At 48.7% G+C, this 26,855-nt stretch overlaps 1 protein-coding gene across 1 annotated transcript; it reads right to left on the bottom strand.

Annotated features, from left to right (window-relative positions):
• Nucleotides 1-492: 492 nt before the first annotated feature.
• On the bottom strand, nucleotides 493-26,290 carry LOC134408076 (leucine-rich repeat and fibronectin type III domain-containing protein 1-like protein). Its single transcript, XM_063140155.1, has 3 exons — nucleotides 26,167-26,290; nucleotides 7,112-8,506; nucleotides 493-1,128 (listed from the first exon to the last, which is right to left on the bottom strand). The coding sequence occupies exons 2-3, from the start codon at nucleotides 8,485-8,487 to the stop codon at nucleotides 636-638; spliced, it is 1,869 nt and encodes a 622-aa protein (XP_062996225.1). The 5' UTR covers nucleotides 8,488-8,506; nucleotides 26,167-26,290; the 3' UTR covers nucleotides 493-635.
• Nucleotides 26,291-26,855: the final 565 nt, after the last annotated feature.

Raw genomic sequence — 26,855 nt, 5'->3', positions numbered from 1 at the left:
TCTATTTTGCCTGGTACAATTTCCAAGAGACTTTTCCAATGCATGGAGAAAAGGCAATAAACATTTAAATTGTGGTGCACTTTTTTTTTTAACAGAAACTAAGAGGCCAGCCTAAAAGCGAATCTGTTTGCAGGAACAGAGTCGTTTTGCCAGCCAGGCCTTCCGTTGAAATCAAGCCATGCTTAAGCCACACGGGTAGTGAGCCACAGGCTGGCCCCTGACTCAGGCAGGGGACGCTACCAGTCACCATTGCCGGCTTCCCAGTAGCTACGCTAAGGGAACCAGGCAGGTCTCATCCAGTATCTCCCTCAGCTGCAGTCCAAAGCATGCTACCCTGTGATCACTGAGCTGGAGGGAATGGCCATCTTCCTACCATTGGTGAACTGTACTAAAGGCAGCTTTTGACAGCACTCATTCAAACTTGATTGCTAATATATAAGAACAAATAGAAAACTTGCAAATCACACAGTTTATATTTAATATAGTGCAACAAAAATAGTTAAGAATGCAAGAACTTTTACAGATTAAAAAAATATTTTTAAACCATCTCATCTTAAAAATAGACAATAGTAGTGAAGCTTAAAATACAACCACACAAGTTATTGTTCTGTGCCACTTGCCCGGGCTCAGCGTGGCTACTGACTTCTTAAAGTGGCCATTCCTGTGGGCACCGTTTGTTCACCCTCCAGGTCAAGCACAGTTCTGTCCCTGCGAGGCAAACTCGCGCCTTCCTGGTGTAGCCCCTCAGCCAGCTTGCAACTGGAGTGACCCACTGAGCCACTCTGGCTGCCATTAGTCTGAGAACAAACATTGTTCACTTTCGTGTTTTTGCTTTTGTGATGGTTCGTGTAAACCTTATATTTCATCAAGAGAATGAAGATGAAAACGAGGACTGAGGCCACAATGATGCCTCCGATGATGATGATCATTGTCCCACCGAGAAACTGGGCGTGGAGGGAGTGGCACTGACGGTACTCTTCCTCTGTGGTGAACTGCACACATCCCACCACCATGGTTGCTGTCAGAGACGTCACGCCATCGTCATACACAGCAAGGACACAGAGGTCGTAGTCGCGTCCAGCGACCAGGTCAGTCAGGAAGAAGGACTTGCTGGCAGCTGGGATCATCCTGCAAAAGAACACAGAGTTAGCTCTCCCACCCTAGAGGCCTTCAAGAGGCAGCTGGACAACCATCTGTCAGGGATGCTTTAGGGTGGATTCCTGCATTGAGCAGGGGGTTGGACTTGATGGCCTTATAGGTCCCTTCCAACTCTGCTATTCTATGATTCTATGATTCTAGTCCACAGCAGCAGAAGAACAAAGGACAATGCACAGAGCTGTGACCTAGCAGAGGAAGAAATGAGTGCTGGGCGTTTGGCTGAGGACCGCAGGGGAACATCAACTGACACTTTTGAACTCCACAATGAAAAGAATGTCAAACCGTCTGTGCACAGCAATACACTTTGAGATCCCTCAGGAGAACCAGACACATCCCAAGAGGGCCCAGGCATGGCTCATCAGCCTTTACTGCTTCTCTCTGTGCTCTTTCCTCATCCATCTGCAGGCAGGAAAAAGTTGGGTCTCCCCCTGAGAAGCATCAGCTGCTGGTCTTTCATCTTTGGATGGAAAACGGCAAAAACTCTGTTCTCCAAAAGTGCTTCTCAGGACACTGAAGTGCTGCAAGAATGGAACCAGTTACCTAGGGAGGTTGCGGGTGTGATGTTTTACTGCTTATGCCTACGTTGTTAGAGTAAAGAAGAAAGTTTATTAAGGTTTGCAGAGTTTAAAGTAAGTGCTCACTGTGAAGGAGAGTGCTGATTGGATGTTTGTGTGGAGTGCCTGGATTGGCTATGTGAGGAGGGGAGGAGTTGGAAGACTGGAGGATATATGTTGCTGTTTTCTGAGGGGAGAGATGAGAAGTTGAAGGGAGTTGATGAGATTGGATTTAAATGCTTTGGGTTAGAGATAGGAAGAGTCTGCCTGTTTGTTGTTTTGATGGATTAGAGTGTGGGAGTGAGGATAGTGTAGTGAAACAGGTTAGAGTAGGAAGGAGTACTGAAAGTTATATTAAAGGAAACTGTGAAGTGAATTAACTTATGAAACCAATACGCTTTGTGCTCTGAAACCATACGCTTGTCAGTGAAAGAAACCAATACACTTTGAATCTGCAAAATCTTCTTGTTAAATAAATATTGTTTAATTAAGCCTGGCGTGGACAGTGAAGTGCCTGGGAAAGGGTACGGGTGAAATCTATGGTGGCAGCGGAAGGGAGATGTTTGGGTGAAAGGTGCTGCTCTGTGCTGCTGTGGGGGCCTGAGCGGAAGTGGGCATGCCACAGAGACAGAGTTGACACCTACAGCCCTGACGAGTGCACCTGAGCTGGGTCCTTGGAGTCACAAAAGTAATAAAGTGATCCAGAGGAAACCCAGGGGAGGGTGGGCATCACTGTAGTGGCAGCAGGTGAGATCCAGAAGGGTCCAGTGCACAGTGGGCTCTCCCACACTGGAGGCATTCAAGAGGCAGTTGAACCACCATCTGTCAGGTATACTTTAGGGTGGATTCCTGCATTGAGCAGCGGGTTGGACTCGATGGCCTTATAGGCCCTTTCCCACTCTGCTATTCTATGATAAATCACAATTGACTCTGTTGTGGCTGCAACTAAAGACCAGGCTAAGAACCAGAGCTTTAAGCTGAGCATCGCATTCATAGTCCCTGGACATTTACCATAACATACATGATATAGAGAAAATTTAGGGGGAAAGCAACAAGGGCCGAGCACGCTCTAGAGCACATAATCGTGCCTACTGCTTGGCAGTGCAGGCAGCAAAGAAGGTTATTTTGCTGCCTCCATTGCATCCTCCAGCAGAGCTCTTTTGGGTGGTCCTGGGGCTGTTAATACCCTCCCCAGGAAATGATGCCTGGCTCCATTGAGGACCCTCAGAGTGCCTTTTGCAAGCTACAGCCTCTCCTGGACAAGGATAGCTTGGCCATGGTGGTACAGCCATTGGTAACCTCAAGGCTGGATTACTGCAGTGCGCTCTATGTGGGGCCATTAAAGCTGCTCTGGGAGCTGTTGTTGGGAGCTGCTCCTTTTCAGCATGAAACTCCTTTGCTGATGGAACTGCAATGGGTGCCCATTTGCTACCGGGCCAGGATTAAAGTTCTAGTACTACTGTGCAAAGCCCTTACCAACTTGGGACCAGGATACCTGAGAGAGCGTCTTCTCCCTTACCAACTTGCCTAGTCGTTGAGGGCATGTTCCTGGTGGTTCCACATGGACCTATAGCACGATTGGAGTCCACCAGGAGAAGAGCCTTAAGAACAGAAGAAGTGCCCTGATGCTGGATCAGACTGAGGGTCCATCTAATCCAGCACTCTGTTCACACAGTGGCCAGCCAGCTGTCAACCAGGGACCAACAAAGCAGGACATGGTGCAACAGCACCTTCCTACCCATGTTCCCCAGCACACAGGCTTACTGCCTCGGATACTACAGGCAGCAGTCCTGCCTTCAGCATGGTGGACCCATTCCTATGGAATTCCCTGCCTTTGGAGGTCAGGCAGGAGCCAACATTGTATTACTTCCAATGCTTCCTGAAAATGTTTCAGGAAGCTTTCTATGAATGACTGGCCATGGTTTTTTCAGAGCTTTGTTCTTTCAAAAATGTGCTTTTTAATATGGCGTTTTTATTGCTTTTATTCTTTTATTCTTGCTGCTCCTGTAATTTATTGTTACACTTTTAGACTGCCCGATAAGCAAAATTCTCTGGGTGATGTTCTTAGAACTGTAATCTTTCTATGAAGTTAACCAGCAACCGGATTTTTGTTATACCACCAGCAGCAACAGTAATGAAAAGGGAAGGTCCCAGTGGCCTGTTTTTCAACTGTTTTAGACATGCAGACTTAAAAAAAATTGGCAAACAAAATATCCAGGCCAGAAAAGACAAAGGATGAAAGGGTGCCTAGAATCAGGTTAAATGGTTTGGATTTCTACTGCTGAAGACACAGGTTCTTTTTATTTATCCACAAGAAAGGAATAGTTCAACAAAATAAAGCATCAGGAGATACTCTGTGACCTTCTCAACCTCGCCAGTGTTCCCTGAACCTCTCCTGTGTCCGGGGGCTTGGTCACAGCCTGAGCAGAAAACGTCCCACCTTCTCCAGCTCCCAGTCCTGCCAGATGCCAGGTCAGCTGAGCAGCAAAGATCATGGCTGCTTTCCACAAGTGAAGCCCTGTGTGTGATGCCAGGACAGTTCAGCTTAAATCGAAACCAGAGTCTAAGCAGAATCTTGCTTTGGAGACCAGAGAAGGCCTAAATATTCAGTACAATACTTCTATACCACTTGAAATACTAAAAACCCTAGGCAGTTTACTTTAAAATATAAACCTAACAATATCAAAAAAGATAAAAGGAATAAATAATTAAAAACAGTTAAGAACATTTAAAAACACATAAAGATTGTGGAGGTGATGGAAAGAGGGTGGCACCCAAAGGAGAACTCTTTCTAAGCCCTTCAAGCTCTTTGAAGCAGAACACTTTTTTCTACCTTCTATACACATACACACATGCACTGGCACCTGGCAGCAATTCATGATATTTTCTACTCAAAACGGTGGTGCTTCTCAGGGAGGAAACGACTCAGGCAGGAGACAAGAACTAGTCAACCACTGAAACTTAATTTCAACCACTGAAACTGCAACCATTCCTTCTAATCATAACCTGAGTGCCTATCAATTTTGGAAGTGAAACGGTGTATATTTGTGAACTAAGGGCATGTCTAGATGAGCGTTTATCCCGGGGATCGCTCCTGTGTGTCCACATGACGCACAGGGGATCCCGGGATAATGGGCACCACTTTTATCTCGACTTTTCCTGTGGTCTTGGGATGATCCTGAGACTGCAGGTGTGGGCCACCGTCCCGGTTTCTCACGAGTAACCACGAGGGGTGGGGGGAGCAGGAGGTTTTTTTAAAATACCTTTTTGACTGGAGTGCTCCTGTGCTTACTTTCGATAAAAAAGGGAAAAAATTGCAGGGGCAATGTCCTCTTCCTCCTGGGACGTCATGCACCACTTGTAGACTGAGGGGGAGAATTTTGTGATCAGCATATTGCGAGATCCATCCCACTGGTCTAGACATGCCCTAAGAGAGCAATCCTATGCATGTTTAGACAGAGAAAAGTCCTACAGTTCCAGCATACTGGGACCTGTATGGCTCAACAGCTTGTGGGACATACAGAACGTTGGTGTCAACTGGAAGGTGTGAAGGGAGGTAAACCAGGTGGGGCTTCTCTTTAAGCAACTATTTGGCTCTGCTGTTGCTTAATTTGTTTTATCTACTAGCAAATGTGTCTGGCTTTGCACGGGTTGAAATAGCCCTTTGTTTGAGACAGAGGTGCAGTGAGGAAAAGTTAAAGAGCTGTGGGACTTGACACGTTGTGCCTGGCCCATCTGAGAGCAGTCACGGCTTCTGGCAGCCCTAGACACAGCCCCTGCCATGGTGTATCCCTATAGCCCCCTGGGGGAGGGGGCTGCCCACTCCCCTTGAGAAATGGTTGCCCCATGTCAGAGGAAAGAGGACAACAGTATAACGCTGTCACACAGACAACTCCCTCCCCACCCCCCAGGTTCAAACTGTCTTGACTGGACCTGAAAGCCATGTGCTAACTAGGGATATCTGCCACGTAGTGACTAAAGTCGGGACTGTAGGTTTCCTACATATGGACACTTTTTAACTAGTTACCCGTAATGAATGTGTTTTAACAACCTCATAACCCTGAAGTGCATGCCCCTAGGCTCCTCATTTCAGGCATCTAGGTTTCATGGTGTTGGAGCGATGGCACTGACAGACACACTCACAGCTTGTGGATGGTTTTGCTGCTGCTTTTAATTTATGAATATTTTAATGACTAGTTGTTGTTTTTTATGTTTCGATAATTTGCAAGCTGTTTTGAGTGACGGCTTAAATCAGGAAATAGTAATTGTTGTGTTTGAGTCCTAAGAGCTTATAATATCCTGGAGGTAGGGAGGGTGTCAGCCATGGCCAATCCAGGAAGAAAAAGCAACACCTCCTCCCCCCACGCTATCACCACTGTCTATGGGAGAGCAGTAATGTGCTCTGCTCTGTAGCACAAGATAGCAGAGCATGGAAAGGTTTCAGGCAGTGGGAAAGAGATGTGTCCTTTCTCCACCCCTGCTCTGACCCCTTTCCACTACAAGCCCCCAGCAGCCCTGCAAAGCGCCGGTTCCAGGCTGGTTGGAGGCCTGGCCAGGGTGCTCCCAGGCAGAGAGTGTTTAACACTCACAGTCACCAAAAGGCCCTGAGCAGGCTTTCCATCTTTTCTTGCGTAGCAGATTTTTTTCTTTGTAAGAAAGATGGAGGAAGAGGTGGGAAATCACGGAGGGCAACGAACAGAAGACAATGAGATCTGAATGCTGTCCACCCTCCTAAGAAATTCCAGGAAAGAGGCAGGGCAGTTCCACCATAAAAGCCTCACCTGGAAGCCCCCATGGGTGCCCTCTTCTGTGGGGCCTGGGAGGCAGCATCCTCCCTCTCTAGCTTTGTGATCCAAGACGCTGACAGGTCAGGGCCAAACAAGATGCCACATTAGTTGCATGAAATATAAGTAGCCGCTGCAGGGGAGGGCAAAGGGCTGCAGTAGGACCTGCTTCCTATGGAAACTGCCCCACCTGAAGTAGCTATGAGGTCCAGCAGAGAGACTCCTAATGGCACCAATGGGAGCTTCCCTCCCAGAGCTAATTTAAAATGTGCACATTAATTGCTTTCACATAATTTTCATAATGCCTAGTTTGGCTCTCAATTAAAATGCCCCATTTCTAAACACAACTCTCAAAGGGGCAAAGTTCAAGTTTAAAAAACATGTTTTTGCTGCACCCCTGCACTGCACACACACCCCTTTTCATTGGGAAAAGCCCCTTGCTACGGAAAGGGTTAGGGTTCCTCCACGTCTCCCATGGCAGAGGCATCAGCCAAGAAACGAGGGCACCTGGCTCGTACTCCTCTCCAATAAAAAGACCCATTTCCCCCCCCCCCCCACCCCGTATCACCATTTTGAAAGATATACTGTTAGCCAAGGTGAAATTAGTCCACCTACCTGTACACCAGTATGTCGTCGGCAGAGCTGTTGTACTGGATCTGCAGCATTCGTATCCCTGGGACATGGTGCTGGGAAGGCCACTGGACGAGGGCGGAGGAAGAGGTCAGCTCAGCAACCACCACCGGCCTCTCTTGGCGCGATTTGGTTTCATTGGAGAAGCTCGACTTGGCCGAGATCAGGATGTCTGAGGGGCCTGGCTCTGCTTCCTTGTCACAGTTTGTGCTGTTCGCAAGGGGGGGGTATGGACTGACCACCAGTTCGACTGGCGCAGTGGACTCTCCTGCAGCATTGGAGGCGATGCAAGTAAATGTGCCCTTTTCTTCCACAGAAGTCGCCAAAATATCCAGAGTCCCGTTCTCGAAGGAAATTGTTCGGGAAGTGTTGGAGACCAGCTTGCCCCCAGGTGAAATCCAGCGGACGTAAGGCTCCGGATCACCCACAGCTTTGCACTTCAAGGAAACGCTCTGTCCTTCCATGACAACCTGCTTTGAGGTCCTGTGCGTGATCATGGGTGGCTCACAGACAAACTCCTCTTCCCTAATGGACCAAAAGTACTTTCCCATCAGCTCTGGCGGAGAGGCACAGGTCTCCAGGTCATCTTCACGGGTCAAGCGCCGCAGCCACACGAGTTCACAGTTGCAATGCAAGGGGTTCCCCCCAAAGCTCAGCACCAGAGAGGACAAGGGGGACCCCTTTGGCTTGGCATAGACAGGGATGCGGGAGAAGAGGGGGTCAGGGGGGATCTTTTTCAATTTGTTGGAGGTCATGTCCAGCCGGGCCAGCTTGTGAAGGTTGGAGAAGATCCCTTCGGGGACAAAATCAATGAGGTTATGATCCAAGCTGATCGTGTTGGCATTCGAAAGCCTCCCAATAGTTTCCCAAGGAATATTAACGAGATTATTATAGGATAGATCCAGATCCTCAATTATGTCAATGAAGTCGTCCAAAGACCCAGATGAAATATAGTGTAATTGGTTGTTACTGAGAATCAAGTGCCGAAGATTGATTAATCCTTTGAAGTGATCCTCGTTGATATAGGTAAGTCTATTACTATCCAGGTGTAAGGCGTGAAGGCCTTTGAGATCAAAAAACGCATAAGGCATAATCTGACTGATCGTATTCCGGGACAGCGTCAAGTGAATCAAGTTCGTCATGTTGGCGAAATCCTTCCTCCGCAGGGTGGTGATGAAGTTGTCCATCAGCCGGAGCTCGGCTGTTCGCTGGTCAATGCTGGGCGGAACAAAGAGCAGCCCAGTTTTGGTGCAGAGGATGGTGAAAGAGGGCGACAGGGTCTGGCACATGCAGCGCGTCGGACACATGGTGGCCTTCACAGCAGTGCTCATAAACAGTAGGTAGAGGACCAGCCTTTCCATGGTAAGGTTAGCGGGACACCTGCAAGAGGAGGGGAAAGGGGGCCGTCAGAAGGGCAGGAGATGCAAAAGGGAAGGTTGCAGAAACGGAGGCACGGCCAACGAGGTTTGCCTGGGCATCGGCTCAGTTATCCCTGCACAAACAGATCCTTCGACTCTTCATGGTTTGTGCTGCAAAATACCTCAGGCATCAGAATGCCCTGGGTCAGCCCTTGTCAGCCTGAGAGCTTCAGCTGCACGGCACTCACCACTTGAATGAGAAACTGGACAGGGCACAATGCGGCTGATTCCCATGCAGATGACCTGTGGCCCCGACGATCCACGTCATTCACTTGGGCAACGGCTTTTCTCCACAGCAACATTTGGAAACATGCAAATGGTGCGGGGAAAGATTACCTGAAGAACCTGGGACAGGACATTCACAGCCATCACAATAGAGAACACGCGGGGGCAAGCGCACTATTGTGCTTGTACAGCTTTGTCTTAAGACAAATAAATTGACAATAAGAAAATCAGGTTTGTCCAGTTCTGTTAATATACACATAGGCCATGACTACACCAGGGGGTCAGAGGGCGACGTTATCGCGATTTTATAATCGTGAAATCGTCACTCTAGTTTATGTTTTGTGGTCTCAGGATCACCCTGAGACAGCGGAAAAATTGCGGAAAAAGGGTAGGGCGATATCACAGGGAAAGGGAGGGCTCATCTCTCCCTGCTCCCGGGATGCCCTGTGCGTCATGTGGACTCACAGGGATGATTTTGGGGCGTTCGTTCCCCAGGATATTGCCCCATCTAGCTATGCCCATAGATCCACAGACAGCTTCATTGCATGAATCAAAATAGATTTCATACCCATTTCACGAACAAAAGCCGGTTCTGACAGTTTACCAACACTGCACAACCCCTCTGTGCAATCTCGGAGATCCATAATCTAATTATATAACATTGTGCTATCCTATTATTAACCTTGTCATAATCAAGGACAAATTGAATCTAATTGTAATCATTCTCATTAATCATGTGTTGTCTTATAATTATGGTAATTTCAAAAAACAACTTTAAAAACACTTAGTACGGTAGTTCAGTGGGCTGAATTGCAGTATTTACCATCGGCAAATACTGATTCTTCCGAATGGCACCACCTTTCCATCTGCAAGAGGAGTAAATGGTTCATTAGACTTCACAATTGTGGGAACTGAGCTGGCTGGGGAAAGGTCCCTTGGGGTCCCTTGGGGTGAAGAGCTTGACAAAAATGTTGAGCCAGCATGTGGTGGCTGTGAAAAAGAAAAACTCCAGGCTGGGGATGATCAGGAAAGGAATCGGAAACTGTCAATATCGTATTGTCCTTATACAAATACTGTTAGTAGGTGATTCCGCTGACAGGATGGGGGGTGTTCTACCGGTTCTGGATGGGATTGCACTCAACCTGAAGGAACAGGTTCGTAGCTTGGGTATTCTTTTAGATCCATCATTGTCACTTGAGGCTCAGGTGACCTCGGTGGCACGGAGTGCCTTTTACAAACTCCGGTTGGTGGCCCAGCTACACCCCTATCTGGACAGGGATAACCTGGCTTCAGTTGACCATGCTCTGGTAACCTCCAAGTTAGATTACTGCAATGCACTCTACGTAGGGCTGCCTTTGAAGACGGTTCTGAAGCTGCAGCTCGTGCAAAATGAAGCGGCCAGATTGATTTCGGGAACCAGAAGGTTCAACCATATAACACTTGCTCTGGTCCGCTTGCACTGGCTGCCTGTATGTTTCCGAGCCCAATTCAAGGTGCTGGTTTTGACCTATAAAGCCTTACACGGCTTGGGACCACAATACCTGATGGAACGCCTCTCCCGACGTGAATATACCCGGTCACTACATTCAACATCTAAGGTCCTCCTCCGGGTGCCTACTCCGAGAGAGGCTTGGAGTGTGGCAACGAAGGACAGGGCCTTTTCGGTGGTGGCCCCCAGACTATGGCATGATCTCCCTAACGAGGCTCGCCTGGCGCCAACGCTGCTATCTTTCCGGCGCCAGGTTAAGACTTTCCTCTTTGCCCAGGCATATGGCAGCACATCTTAATCACCCACATGTTTAGTTTTTTAACATTTTTAATGCTTTATATATGTTCTGTGTTTAAAATTTTAAATTTTGTATACTTGTTAAATTTTAGAATTTCTGTAAACCGCCCAGAGAGCTCTGGCTATGGAGGTGGTATGTTAGTGTAATAAATAAATAAATAAAAAATACATGCAGGCATGCTTGCAACCCTATGTACAGTTCTAGTTCACACATCTCAAAAAGGGGTGCGATTATACTGCTGGAAAAGATACTGGAGCCGTTTTCCCCAGATGAGGAAAGGGTTAGTTTTGGCAGGATGTGGATCCACTTCACAGGATAATGAATGGCATTGAGAAAGAGCCATTTCCCCTCCCTCTCACAGAAGGAGGGCAGCAATGTTGTCATCCAACAAAGCTCATGGGTGGGAAGTTCATGGCAGTCAAAAAGAAGGCTGCTTCATGCGGTGCAGCCTGCCTCCGGTGAGGTGGCTCCTAGATGGAAATTGCAGGTTTTGTGATGTCTGTTTTGAGGATTGTCAGGTGCTTTTCATTCTGTCATCTGCGCAATGAATCAGATTTTTTCCAGTTTCCCAAATTTGTGCTCATTTGCATTTGTGTAAGTTCACACTTGCAGAAATGTGAAAATCCGCCCCCCCCCCCCCGCAACCAAATGTGCATTTTCATGCCTATGGGGGATATGCACATTTTCAGCTGGTGTCCTATTTTACACATTTTTCTACAACTAAACATTACAGAAAATAGAAAAACCAGTCCACAAGTCTGCAAAATCTGTGTGATTCAGTGAAAACCAGTCTGCTGCAGAATCCATCTGTCAGATTCGTAGAAATCCAAACTCATTTGACTCCATAGCGGATTGCCCCCACATTCCTAGCTACTCCTGTCCTGCTTTGGCGCTTCTCAGAGGCATCTAATGGGCCAACGGGAGAATCGGAATGCCAGACTGCATTGGACCTTTTGTTTGATCCAGCAGAGCTCTTCTTACGTCCACTGAGATGCAACTGCCTTGGTGGTGCTAGGAGGTGGTGTGGCGTTACTCACAACTAAGTATCCTGTATGCGTCTAGATTAGTATGTCTGGTGAGGATGGAATGTTAGAGCTGAGTGGGTGTGGTTTGTGATGTAATAGGTAGGGTGGGGGAAGGAGTATATAAGGAGTGACTGAGGGGAGGAGGGGGTTTATGTTAGGGATGTTAGGGTTAGGTTGGTTATGTTGTTGTTGGGAGTGGAGATTGGAATTGTTTGTGCAGTGAGAGGAGATTAATTGCTAGGGACATAGGATTGGTGGTGGAGAGTTTGGACTGGGCAGGATTGGAAGCATAATATTTTCATTTAAAGCTTCTAACATGACAATAAAGCTACCAATTACCACGTGTCAGCTTGGCATTACTTACCTGCCTCACAGTTATCAAACACCCACACCAGAATATACCCACAGTAGATTTAGAAACAGATCCTATATTAAACCTGTTTCCCTCATAGATAGGGGAAAGGTTTTATTTAACCCTCCCTCAAGTTTTCACGTGGTGATGCTTGGCCTGAGAAGGGTTTATGCAGCGGGCCTGGTATAGGTGTAACATCGCATGTGGTTTTTGGCCTTTGCTGGACACAGTTGCTCCCCACAGCAGGCCAGGCTTCCCCTCAAAGCACCACGGCACAGGAAGCATTTGTTCACATGCACACACAGTGCACCTCTCCCTCTAGCATTGGGCCGGTGGAAGAAATAAAACGTTCTGGGGCAAGTTTAGTATTAGCTTTAGGACGGCTCAAAGTGCTGCAGGCGAGCTCTGTGGCGAATCACTGCAGTGTCATTCTAGCACCTGCTGTGCTGCTTGGCTTTGAGTGGGTGGGCTGCCGCTACTGGAGAGTAAACAGGCTCAAGGTCTAGTTATGACAAGAGAGCAAATGTATCCACAAAAGGGCTTCTCAGCAGAAGAGACTAACTTAAAGAATGTGGAGGTTCATGTCACCACACTGAAAAAAATCTTTTCTTACAATCCTTTCTGGTTTTGGTTAATAGCAACTGCTGCAAAATTCCTGAGTGCCCAGAGAACAGACTCACACATGGATCATTTGTCACATCCTTGGGGGGTGGGGGGAGGAGACACCTATCCTGGCTTCCCTTGTGCTGAGCCTTGCCCCATCTCACCTATTACTGCCTTAAAACTGCTCCTAGTTACTCGGATGTTTTCTCAGCAAAAGGCTTTGGGGTGTGTGCTGAACCACCCATGACTGCAAGCTTGGAGAAGATGGGCTTTGTGTAAAATATTCAAGACTGGCCAGTTTGAAAGGTTTATTACCTATCCCATGTATGCCTGCTGAGTTTCACGTACTCTGTCTCAAATTCTGTGATCGACTTTGAAAAGAAGCAAGACCGTTTCTACATTTGGGATCCCTGAAGCAAGGAGAGCTCTCCCCCCAGCACACACACACCTTGAGCTGAAATTCTATGCAGGGATGTACACAGAGGTAGTGGGGGGGGGGGGCATATGCACAGGCATGTATGAATTCCCAGAAGATGCAGAGAGAGCACGAGGACACATGTCCATCAACTCCTGCCTGATGAAATACAGCCCAGGGGACAGAACAGAGACCCTTTTCCAGGCTGGCCCAGGAGCAATTACACCCTTCACAGACCCTCCGGCAAGGCAAGGCTTCCCCTTGCTAGCAGTGCTGAAAGGCCAAGGAGGAAATGAGCCACTGGGGGATCTCACTGCCAGTGGCATATTCTCAGAACAGTTTTAGGAAGTTCAATTGTTGGTTTAAAATGAACCAAATTAACAACTAAATAATTGTTTCATGGGGATACGTAAGTCTGTCTTTGCACGTTTTCTTCTGTTCCTGTGGGTGGCAATGGCAATGTTCACGGTGGCTTTGGTGAGGCGTGCATGCTATTTTGCAGCCTTACCACCAAGTGGCATTAACAGCAGCAAAGGATAAACACTACAAAGCAGTGGGCAGGCCAAGATCCATTCCCTCCTGTACACAATCCCTACTCCCCCCGCTGCCCCCCCCCCGAACATCCCATGCACTCAATTGGTCCAGCAGAGACCCAGCATGCACTTCTGGTCTGAGACTTCAGCATGGAAAAAGTGGTCAGGATCACCCCTACATGGCAGCAACTGCCGGATCCGCTTGCTCAGATAGTACCACGCACCCTCCCACAAGAAGCTCCATTCAGGATACTTTCCTTACAAGATACAAGGAAACATAGAATCATAGAATCATAGAATAGCAGAGTTGGAAGGGGCCTACAAGGCCATCGAGTCCAACCCCCTGCTCAATGCAGGAATCCACCCTAAAGCATCCCTGACAGATGCTTGTCCAGCTGCCTCTTGAATGCCTCGAGTGTGGGAGAGCCCACAACCTCCCTAGGTAACTGATTCCACCGTCGCACTGCTCTAACAGTCAGGAAGTTTTTCCTGATGCCCAGCCGGAATCTGGCTTCCTTTAACTTGAGCCCGTTATTCCGTGTCCTGCACTCTGGGAGGATCGAGAAGAGATCCTGGCCCTCCTCTGTGTGACAACCTTTTAAGTATTTGAAGAGTGCTATCACGTCTCCCCTCAATCTTCTCTTCTCCAGGCTAAACATGCCCAGTTCTTTCAGTCTCTCTTCATAGGGCTTTGTTTCTAGACCTCTGATCATCCTGGTTGCCCTCTTCTGAACACGCTCCATGTCAGGCATTCAAGTCTGACTTTGTTTTTAATGCTTCAGGAGGTGAATGTATTGCATCAGCCATAAGCCTGGAAAGCAACCCTCTGGCAGAAAAATGCGAGAGCACATTTGACTGCCAGGCAAAGGGAATGGCCAGCAGATGGCAGAAATGGCTCACCATTCTCAGGTCTACAGCCACCTACAGAAAAAGGTTCATTGCAGGAGGAAAACCTTCCCTGCCTCACCGCGAAATCTGAGTGGCCCTGCTCTCCTAGTCGCCTGCAGCTCCTTCAGATGCAGCATCAAGGACAACCACTGAAACTGATGCACTTGGGTGTACCTTGGTCCTTTTCCTTCATCCAGCTCATTTTGTTTTCTACCAGTGGGAGAAAGTGCCTCCAGACCTCTTCCCTCTTCACTACAGAAGAAGCCCAGCTCTAAGCTTCCTCCAGCTCTAGACCTGCCCCTAAAATGTGATCCTTTAGTAATTCATAGCCCACTTTTAAAATAGAATTTTTCCAAGTTGGCTTACACAATAAGAACAATGGAACAATAATTAAATATTTATTGAAATAATATTAAACAGGTATTGTTTTAAATAAGTAGTACTATCTAGCCTGGTATCCCTTTTGTCAAGGTGATAGTGCTCAAGGACCACCGCTGGCACACGCCCCGCCCCCTGCTCAAGACAGACTTCCACAAGCTTCCACTTTCCTCCTCCCTGCCCTTGCATTCTCATCCCTGCATCCTTCTTCCACCCTCTCTCCCCCAGCGGCACAGCGTCCATCAAGTCCAGCATTCAGTAACACAGGGGAAAGCTTTGCAAGCACCCCTTCTCAGCCTCCTTCGACTCCGGCCTGCAGCATCCAGCATCTGGTTTTCCTTAACAAACAATGCAATGCACAAAATAAACATCTGGGCAGTTACATGGAATTTCGCTTAGAGCGGAGTTTGGCTCAAGGGCCAAAGCAAAGCATTCCATCATGCCTGCTGGGGAGGCCATTTTCAGAGGCCACCACTGGGGTGACTCATGTGCTTCAACCCCTGGAAAGGCAGCACCTGCCAAGAGAGGAATTCCACTCAGCTGTTCCTACACTGGGTCTTTGGCTGTGGCACATCCTAACCCACTCTCTAAAATTTAGCACACAGCTTTAAACAGTGGCTGGACTAGGTGGGGCCCCTTGGGTCTGAGACAGTGTTAGGGTTCTTCTGATGCTCTTAACCCTGCTAAACTTCAGATTTAGTCTATGGAAGAAATACTGAATCCTTAAAATGGAAGACATGACGGATCCAGGCTCCACATGCCCTCGTAGTGAGCCGTGAGTGCTGCTTCAGCACCAATCACCCTGGACAGCAACAAGGAGAGAGCCAGTGCTGCAGCTGCTGCAGCTAAAAAGAAGGCCGCCAGAGGTCAGGTCCCTTTTTTTCTTTTCTCTTTTACCTACACAAACTTCAAGACGATTGGGGCGGGGGGAGGCTTCCATGGGGGCTCTCCACACCCAATCTGCTATTTTCCTACTAGAAGAGTGCTTAAACGTGAAGGCATATTTAGACAATCTCATTAGAGTTCTCAATGCAAAACGTACTCTGTTTTGCTGGGGGAGGAAGCATGCAGCCCCGACGAAGAGCAAGACAGCTGGCATTCATTCTTCAGGATATGCAGACTCACATGGGGGCGTTTGCTCAATGCAGCAAAGACAGTTCTATCGAGCGTGCAAAATGTATGGGGAAGCCAGCTAAAAAAGGTGGAAGCCAAATCTCCAGACCCAGCCTTTCACAGCAAATAGCAGAAGAATAAAAACAGGGTTTCCAGTCTGTCCTACTGTATCTGTTTGGGCAGATCTAATGGGGTGGGGGGTTGCTAGATCCAATCTCCACACACATACACACACACACAGGCAATGACTTCTTAGCCACTCTGTGCAGCTGCAATCCAGTGACTGCAATTGCTCCAGAGCTGAGTAAAAGAATCCAGCCACCCCATCAGAACTTCACACAGCAGCCTTTGGAATGCATAAATCTCAATCCAGAAGGAGTTCCATGCATGGCAGATAACTTGTGAATGCAGACTGCAGCCCTTGTTGAGTATGGGATAAAAAATATGTAACAGGCACTCCTATTTTTGCAAGGCGGGATTTGGGTCATTTAATATGAAACCATCCAGGATAAACTGTTTACAGATGTACTGTAGAGATGCTAAAATCTTGCTAATTGGAGGAGCCACTGCTCCCCAGGACACTGAGTGCGTTAGGAGCGCATCCTCACATAAACTCTGCCATGAAATTAACATTCACTCCATCATAAAATGTCTTGCAATATTGACTTGGATGCCACACAACAGCCACGTGTTACAATTGCCACATCTTCCCCCTGCCCCCATCCCTCCTCAGTCATTGCAGGCCACTTAAAGTTTGCCAGGCAGTCATTTGAGGGGATCTCATTGAAGAGATGGGATTAACATCTGTAGAACATGTTTTATCAATTGTGGGGAGTTAATGTATCTGTTACTACATAGTATGACAAGCACCGTGTCCATACAATGGAGGGCTAGAGCCAGGACCTGTCTTTTACAAGAGAAACGGACTTTCCGTAAGAGGAAGGCCTATGCTGGTGGAAGGAACCTCCACCCGATTTGGGGGGATCCCCTCCCCACGCATACCACAGCTCACCCCATTCAGCAGGGTCCCCTGGCTCTCTTTGCAGCACCTGCATAGGCTGCTGTGGGTCAGAGAAGTCCACGTTCATCAACGCAGTTGATCCAACTTAAATCTCAATCCAAGCCTAAAAGTCTAGTTCCATTTGTAATATAAGAAGCATAATTCTAAGAGAAATAAATTGTAAACATGACAGGGAGAGTTTTACAACCGTAAAATATTTGCAATTTTTGACCCAGGCATCTAATGGTGTTTAATTAATTAATTAAAATATGTCTATGCTGCCTTTTAGAGCAAAGGCCCTGGAGCGTGTTCAGAAGAGGGCAACCAGGATGATCAGAGGTCTAGAAACAAAGCCCTATGAAGAGAGACTGAAAGAACTGGGCATGTTTAGCCTGGAGAAGAGAAGATTGAGGGGAGACATGATAGCACTCTTCAAATACTTAAATGGTTGTCACACAGAGGAGGGCCAGGATCTCTTCTCGATCCTCCCAGAGTGCAGGACACGGAATAACGGGCTCAAGTTAAAGGAAGCCAGATTCCGGCTGGACATCAGGAAAAACTTCCTGACTGTTAGAGCAGTGCGACAATGGAATCAGCTACCTAGGGAGGTTGTGGGCTCTCCCACACTAGAGGCATTCAAGAGGCAGCTGGACAACCATCTGTCAGGGATGCTTTAGGGTGGATTCCTGCATTGAACAGGGGGTTGGACTCGATGGCCTTGTAGGCCCCTTCCAACTCTGCTATTCTATGATTCTATGATTCTAAGGCAGTTCACACAAAATAAATCCTATTCAAATAAACATATAAACACTTAAAGCAGTAAAAAAATATAATCACAGATCAGCATAACCTCTATAAAACTAAATTAATTCACTGAAGACAATTAAAAGCCAGCAGAACTATAAACCATTAGGGCTGTTACAGTCCCTGGGAAGGCCTCTCAGGCCTCCCCCTTCTCACAGCAGAGAAAGTTCTGCCCGCAGAAGGGAAGTTGCCCCCTCTCAGCCCCACAGAACCCTCCAGGGCTGTTCTCTCTCTGATGGAGCTCTGATGTCAGGGGGGCTGGGTGGGAGAAGGCATGCCAGGGTGGGCCAATGGTTGGCCCAGAAGGGCCCCCCATCTCCCACACTTGTTCCCTGGGGCACAACAGACCGCTCCAGCCAGCCTCAATGATACCCTGGCCTTGAACCATCCAGCCGAGAACTCATGGCTGAACACCTCTTTGGCTTCACCCTCCACTGGCCCCACAGACTTCCTGCATCTCTGCATATTTGCTGCAGGACAACATACCCCAAAGGACCCACTTGTCCCTGTGAAGTTGACAAGTCTGGTACTGGCAGACAAACCTGGGGATGTTTTCACCTGGAGGTGGACGAGGGATGCTGCTCCCCCACCCCACCCCGCTGCCACCCCACCCCCTGCCACCCCATATGACAGATGCTTAGGGTTCTGCCTGAGAGGGCAGAATTGCCAATGTGACCAAGGGGGTTCCCTGGCCCATGCTCACAGCTGTGCCTTTGGAATCACAGTGCTTGTACTGTTGAGCTCTCTCCCTCTCCCACCCACCCCTCTCTCACACACACACACCAATTGCCTGCCCTAAGTTCAACCTGGAAAAGAGATGCATGAAAGGTGCCAGCACAGGATGGATCCCAGATGAAGGCACCTCAGGTTATCTTGGGTATCACATGCAATTGACACAGCACCAAGTGTTTCTGGCTAACATCTGTGAAGCCGTTTGAAGGTGAGACGAGACCTCAGAGGTGGCATATGCACGTTCATCTAAACAGGGGCTAATTAGCTGAGACAAGCAGCTGCGTGCGACATGGCTACCTATGAGATGTGCCTCCATCAGCCCTGAACTCCAAAACCTCAAAGTCAGCAGCGGCACGCAACCACAGCATAAGCCACCTCAGCAAGCAGCCTGCCTGCTTGCTTGCTTCCTCCCTCCCTCCCTTCCTTCCCCCTCTCTCTTTGTGGTCTTCTTGGCTCCTGCCTTTTGCAAAGGGATGCCAGCAACCTTCTCCTGGATCCTTTCAATTCTCCAGCACTGGCCCCTCTGGGCTCCAGGGTAAACGACCCATTAGCAGTGTGTAAATAGGCCCATTCAACGCAGTCCACTCCTATAAACATCAGATTCCAATTCATTTAGCCTGGGTATCGAAGAGCCGTTTAATAGTTCAGTGCTAATTAAAGCTCATAAAATACATAATCCTTTCATTTCACTGCCAGCTGATGTCCCAGGTGACAGCATCTAGTGGAAATAGGAGTGGAACATGGGGCCGTGTCTTTCTTAAGGGTGCAGCATGTGCTTATCAGAAGAAATGTAGGACAGAACTGCCATTTGCGGCAGGAGACATGTTAATTTTCCAGGTAAAATGGGGTTTGTGAGAGCGTGGAAAGAAAAACACAGCCGAAAGCAGTGCACCTGCCTAGAAAAGCACGTGAGGAGCTGAACTTTGGATTAACATTGAAAGAGCAATGTGAATTACCTGCCAACCTCACCATCATGTTGAGAAATGAGCAGCAAGCAACTAATGCAGAAGAAGCAAGCAGGACCCAGGCACCTGAGCACCGGCGGACTGGGAAGCACCAGGAGATGCCATCCTGCTCGCACAGCGGGAACTATTCCTCCACAGGTGGCTACCAGGAGGAGGGCTTTCTCCACTGTGGCACCCCGGTTGTGGAATGAGCTCCCCAGAGAGGTCTGCCTGGTGCCTACACTGTACTCCTTTCGTCGCCAGCTGAAGATCTTTTTATTCTCTCAGTATTTTAACACTTAATTTTAACTTAATTTCCTCCACAGGTGGCTACCAGGAGGAGGGCTTTCTCCACTGTGGCCCCCCGGTTGTGGAATGAGCTCCCCAGAGAGGTCTGCCTGGTGCCTACACTGTACTCCTTTCGTCGCCAGCTGAAGACCTTTTTATTCTCTCAGTATTTTAACACTTAATTTTAACTTAAATTTAAATTTTGCTCTTCTAACTCTGTATTTTAATCTTATATCAATTTTGCTGCATGGTTTTATCCTGGTTGTGCTTTTTATACTGTATTTTGTATTTGTGTTTTTAACCTGTTGGTTGTTTTATTATGGTTTTAATTTTTGTGAACCGCCCAGAGAGCTTCGGCTATTGGGCGGTATAAAAATGTAATAAATAAATAAATAAATAAATAAATAAATACAAAAAAACAGTAGGCAAGCAAAGAAGATTAAAAAGACAACAAGAAATATGCTCATTAATAAATTTGTGTCAAGATCAAATAATTAACCTGCTACATTTCTGCAAATGAGGGAGCAGCTCAAGGCACAGGAGGCCTGCCAGAAACAAAGCTGGCAACCATTAGGCCAAACTTTAAAAACAAACGCCAGGCTCCTTGCCTTTAGCAACTGCCAAGGCCTCTGGATCTGGGAGCAATTCTGCGTACTGGGAATTGCTTGTTTCTCCTCACTGAGGAGCAGGTGCAGGCCATGCATGTCTAGAGCAGAAGCTGGGACAGCCAGGCACAGCCGCCTGAGTCCAAACCTCCCCCGCCTGCCTCCACCACCAAATCCAAACCTCCCCTGCCTGCCCCCACCACCAAAGCCACTTGTGCTGTGCTTTTCAGCTGAGAGAAGGAAGGCCGGCTGGTTGGCAGGACTGGCGAGGAAGCACCCTCTCTCCTTCCTGACAGGAGCAAATGAATAGCAATGACATCTTCCCACGGCTCCTTCTCCAACCTTTGTGCAAACACAAAGCTCAGGTAGAAGAGGCCCAAATTATTGTGCTTCATTGGCATAACATGCAGTCATCCTGCTGCAATTTCTAGAACCGGGATAAGACAACCCGACATGCAGCTCAGCCCAAGAGGGCTCTTGGCCCAGAACCTGCCAGGTCCTGCCCCATGCCTGGCTTCCCTGGCCAGAGCCTTCTGTGCAGGAGGCAGGAGAGAGCAGAGCAATCACCTCCTCCCAGCCCACTCACAGTGATGCCCCCAAACGTGCTCAGTGCTTGGGCTCCCCTTTCCCTTCCGTCTGCAAGGGGTGTTGGTTTCAGTACATGAACTGCCCAGGGCATCCACCCGCTCACCCCAACTCCAGGGCTGGCCACAGCGGTGGTTTTCCAATGTGGGCGGGGAGAGCGGTGGTCTTTCCTAGTGAGAACCATTCAGAACAATTTCCCTGTTGTTTTCTTTGAAGCACTGTGATCGTGGGGAAGGTTCTGGGTACTGCAAAGGACACAGGAACAGTGTATTAAGGCTCCCACATATGATATTCATCTGGGACTAATGTCTGTTCGGAGAGTGACTCCTGCCTTCTACTTCCCTCTTCAAAATGGACATTAACAGAGATCTGTAAACTGTGGATGAAAAGAGAAAATTCCATAGTAACGAACAATTCTTTAACCCAAATGTAGTGCACTCACTACATGCCTTGCCCTGGCAGAGAGCACAACCTCCTTCCTTCTCTCACAGTTAGAGGGTTGGCCATTTCCCAGCCTCTCACATTTCAGAGTTCAGTCCAGGCCATAACAAACATTTCCTCAAAATGGGTTACACAAATTGATTTTCGCGAAGACTAGGTCAGGCTGTGGAATGCATAGATCTGGCAGCCTGATATCTAGCTGTCAAGAGAGCCAAGGAAATGGACGACAAGCCGAGACGAATGGGGTCGGTGGTCTAAACCCCATCCATCCCCAGGAACTCTGGCAGCCGCTTTTGCATTTAGGAAATGTCCACAGCAGGACATCAATTCACAGTGAAAGTGGACCGGGGCTTCCCGTAATAGCAAGCCAGCCTCTCCAGGCAGCGAGCTCTTCGTGCCACCTGAGTGGGCATCAACCTGCGGAGAATAAAGTACAGTACAGGCACCTGAGCGGGGTGGGGGGAGTCCTCCGGTACCCCCTTCCTAACACACAGGAAGTTCAGCCACTGCGTTTCTCTCCCATCCTCCGCCCGCTGATGACAGGCACCTCAGGGCCAGACCTCCCCTCCACCGCTCAGCTGCCTGCACAGCACAGTGTGTCTGCCCACAGGCTGGGCAGCAGAGCCAAGGAGGAGGGGGCAGGGATTTGACCCCCGGGGTCCCACGGATGTGGGGTGAACTAATCTCCAAGACAACAAAGCATTCCAGGTTTTTGCTTCCCAGGTGCCTCTTGACAAGCCACGAGAAGGGCAGCAATATGAAGCACCCAACAAAATGAGTTTTAATTTTGCTCTGGGGGGACTGAATGGGTTGGCCCTGTAGGCCTGTTCAACACCTGGAGTGAGGGCCCCATGGACGCGGATCGGAAGGTAGCGATCCACACGGCAAGCGATTCTCCCCCTACGGCTGAATCAATCCAGAGTCAAATAACAGCACACAAAGTAAAAGCAGAGCAGAAAAGGCGATGGAAGACAGGAAAAACAAAGGCCGGTCTGTGGAGGGGGCGGGGCGGGGCGGGGGGGGGGGTGCTCCTGCATGTGAGCCCTTTGTTTTGAAGAGCACAGGATCTGTCAGGAACAAATCCCGTCAGACTAATTTGATCTCATTTTTTGATCAGGTAACCTCCCTTGTGGACTGTGGGAATGCTGTGGATGTCATATATCTTGACTTCAGCAAAGCTTTCGACAAAGTGCCCCATGATATTCTGATTAACAAACTAGCTAAAAGTGGGCTAGATGGAACAACTATTACAACAACAACAACAACTGGGATTCACAGTTGACTACAGAATCGGACTCAAAGAGTACTTATCAATGGAACCTTCTCAAACTGGGGAGAGGCAACGAGTGGGGTACTGCAGGGCTCAGTCCTGGGCCCAGTGCTCTTCAACATTTTTATTAATGATTTACACAAGGAGGTGTAGGGAACGCTTATCAAATTTGCAGATGACACAAAATTGGGTGGGATAGCTAATACCCTGGAAGACAGAAACAAACTTCAAAGTGATCTTGATAGGCTGGAGTGCTGGGCTGAAAACAACAGAATGAAATTGAATAGGGATAAATGCCAAGTTCTACATCTAGGAAATAGAAACCAAAGGCACAGTTACAAGATGGGGGATACTTGGCTCAGCAATACTACAAACGAGAAGAATCTTGGAATTGTTGTGGATCACAAGCTGAATATGAGCCAACAATGCGATATGGCTGCAAGAAAGGCCAATGCTATTTTGGGCTGCATTCATAGAAGTATAGCTTCCAAATCACGTGAGGTACTGGTTCCTCTCTATTCGGCCCTGGTTAGGCCTCATCTAGAGTATTACGTCCAGTTCTGGGCTCCACAATTCAAGAAGGACACAGACAAGCTGGAGCATGTTCAGAAGAGGGCAACCAGGATGATCAGGGGTCTGGAAACAAAGCCCTATGAAGAGAGACTGAAAGAACTGGGCCTGTTTAGCCTTGGGAAGAGAAGACTGAGGGGAGACATGATAGCACTCTTCAAATACTTAAAAGGTTGTCGCACAGAGGAGGGCCAAGATCTCTTCTCGATCCTCAAAGAGTGCAGGACACGGAATAACGGGCTCAAGTTAAAGGAAGCCAGATTCCACCTGGACATCAGAAAAAACTTCCTGACAGTTAGAGCAGTATGACAATGGAATCAGTGACCTAGGGAGGTGGTGGGCTCTCCCACTCTAGAGGCATTCAAGAGGCAGCTGGACAACCATCTGTCAGGGATGCTTTAGGGTGGATTCCTGCATTGAGCAGGGGGTTGGACTCGATGGCCTTATAGGCCTCTTCCAACTCTGCTATTCTATGATTCTATGATGACAGCAATGCTGGCTCAGTGCCGGAATGACAGCCTTCCCCTCCAGTTATTACCTTGGTGCTATTAAAAGAATCAGGGAAGCCAAAGTTATCCTGCCGGAGGCCTCTGGAAAAGTAAGGAATAGGCAAGGGTGCCACCACCCAACATGCAAGGGGAGGGGGAGGGAAAGGGGGGAGGAAGAGGGGAGCGGGTATAGGAAAGCAGACCCAGATATGTACAGTTTCCCACTCAGCTAATGGCAGGATATTACTCAGCTAAAGCTGCCCTTGGTCAAAAAGACTCAGCTGTTCACAAAGGGAAGAGCAAAGCAAGAGACCCCACATGGAGAGTGCCTAACGACCCCCCCTGCTCTGCCAGCCCAAAAGGATCTCGATTCCCAGGGCGTCTTGCAGCTCCTATGACTGAGTACCATTATCAAGGTACAGAAAGCATTTAATGTCTCATTAATGGAGGTGAAGATCTGTGCAATTCTGAAACACATGGTAATAAAGTGCTGCAATATTTAGCATTCCCAACTGCAAGTAAGTTAGTGTGAGAGAAATGAATATCCCAGATTGGAACATGAAAACAATTCAGTTCCATGGGGATTTCATGTGGAGGTTTGCACCTCGGAAAGGCAGAGGAGTAGCCAGTTGCTCAGCCCAGGGCTCCAACGTGCTTTGTGGAATGAGCTCCAAGTGGTTTGGGGCTTGCCTGTCGCTCAGCTCCTTCTCACACAACCACATGACTTTATGCTTCCTGCTGCTCCTATGTAGCGCACTGCCTCACAGTGGCATTACACAGCCTGCAGCCTGGACCACAAAAGCATCAGCCAGCCCCTTGCGAATCTCCAGCTGACCCCCAAGCGTGATTAAAGGCCACAACAGTGCATCTCACAGAGGACTTTTCTATGGGCAGCTGCTCTCTCAAGGCTCTGGAAGCCTCAGCTTGTATGTTCAACCAGGTCATTCCATAATATGTGTGGAAGAGTCAAACTCTTCTGCAGGGATTCAGGAACAAAGGAGGGCATCTCCCTGGTGACAGGCATGGCTGTGGAATGGTCTGGTTCCATTTTATAACAGTGAGAAGCTGGGAATAAATAACACAAATCAAATGCACGGCTTCCCCAGGAGTGCCTCCTCAGTCACTGATCAGAAGCTGCAACGGGATGGGGAGGACTGGGCTGCGTCTGGCAGGATGGCAGAGCATTCTGCTCTTTGGAACACAAACGAAGCACTTTGCTGCCTCAGGTCGGGACGTCCCATGGGAGGCTGTGCCCTCCCCCGACACCCTCTCCCTCTCTCCCGCACAACAAGGGACAAATTTCACCTGGTGAAATTCCCTCTTCATCACAACACTTAAAGCTGCAGGTGCCCTGCCCTCTTTTAAATCTGGTCACTCTAGTATAGCGCCTGCACCTTTGTTGTGATGAAGAGGGAATTCCACCAGGTTCTCCATATATACAAATGACACCTGCTGAAATTCCCTTTTCTATGCAACTGTTAAAGATACAGGAGCCCTGTCCTGCTTTTCATATGGTCACCCTGGTTACGGTAACCGAATGCTGGACTAGAGAACACCCTCCCCCTTGGGTCTCATCCAGCTTCAGGGTTCTTTCGCTGCTCAGCAGCAAGGGAGATTTGCACCCAGTCATCCATGCAGATCCATCACTGTTGCAGCTGGCAATTATAGCAGTACAGTGAATGGCTTCCCAGACACCTTATTAGCTCTAAGGGATCAATGCTGCCTCAGCAACCCACCAACTGGCTACTGACACCATAATGGGCCAGAGAAATCATGCCACAAAAATACCCCCCCCCCAAGTGCAATATGTTTTGTTGCTTCTTTCGCATAAGCTTCCCACACCACTCAAGTAAAGCTGTTTGCCCTTAGAAACGATCTAAACTGCAGCAGATGAAAGCATTGACTTCTCAGGCAGACACACGCATACAATCACCCAAGAAGCCCACCTCAATGAGAAATAAAAACCTCTCTCTCCTGGACAGGTACAAAATGCTTCAAGTTCACCAGCTGGAAGAGAATGCACTTTTGTGTTGTTGCAATTTTCTGAATCATAAAATGTGTTAATAGCTTAATTGAAACCCAGAATATAAAACTGAATCAACCTGTGAGCGTGGAGAATTGTAAGACACAGAATATCCAATCTAATTACTTATTGCTGGCAAACAAGGTAGGTATGCTATGGTGGACTGAGTCATAGAAGCTTAAAATGCAAATTGACTTGCAAACAAAACACAGCCCAGGGGGAGGGGGGGGAGCTGCCAGCCTGCCTGCCTGCAGCGAGCTCTTCTGCATCTACAGTGGGGCTGGCTGAGGCCTGGGTCACCTTCGGTTGCACAGTCTTTTGCTCTCCTGCCTTAATTCCAGAAGCGGGGAGGTTGGTGTGTTCCGCCAACAAGCTTCATTCAGCCCCAGATCCTGAAGGAGCCTGTGCGGATGGGGGCCTCCAGCTGACCTGCTATGTCTGGAGCTCCATGTCCTACTGTGCCGTGAGAGCAGCAAACAAGGGAGTGGCCTTGGGGGCCAGCCTGGAACAGAGCAGACCAGCAAACAGAAACAGGGAGGGAGCTGGCACTTACTGTTCAGCGATCTTCAAGTTCACGCCCACACCTGCTCCAGCCTCCGGGGCACTTCCATCAGCAGCTCATTGATGCTGGGGCTCCCTGTTGTAACCGACTGGCCATTCCCTGGTTGACGCAGCACTTACCCATGGGCTCTGAGGCACCCATCTCACCTGAAATAAAAGAGACTGTTTCTAGGCACGGGGAGGTGAGGGAACAGCAGGCAGCAGCAGAAAGGACTATGGATGGTGGGGCGCTACGGCCCGCTCCGTGGAATGGCCTCCTCCTCCTCCTCCGCCTCCTCCTCCGCCGCCGCCACCACTAGATCTCACCTCCAGCACAGGCCACGCCTCAGAGCAGGGGCTGCAGTGAGCACTGAAGCTCAGAGTCCCACCGGCAGGAGACGTTGACACATGACTGTGGAGCTGGCTGGCCTCCAGAAGGACCCAGCTTGGTCTCATGGGACAGGGAATGTGCAACAACCATTGGCAGGGCTGGTTTTGACCTTTAAAGCTTTGAACAGCTTGCGACCCAATTACTTGAAGGGCTGCCTTTAGCCATAGCAGCCTGCCAGCACTTTAAGACCAGCAAGAGAGGCACTTCTCATTTGTCCACCCATGAGAGCAGTTAGGGGGGTGACCACTCATGAGAGGGCCTTCTCCGCAGTGGCCCCACACTGCAAGGAATAAGGTGCCCGGGGGGAGGGG

The sequence above is a fragment of the Elgaria multicarinata genome, chromosome 13, assembly GCF_023053635.1.
Source record: "Elgaria multicarinata webbii isolate HBS135686 ecotype San Diego chromosome 13, rElgMul1.1.pri, whole genome shotgun sequence".
Taxonomy (NCBI): Eukaryota; Metazoa; Chordata; class Lepidosauria; order Squamata; family Anguidae; genus Elgaria; species Elgaria multicarinata.
Note: the sequence above shows the minus strand (reverse complement) of the source record. Positions and strands in the feature narration are given on the sequence as shown.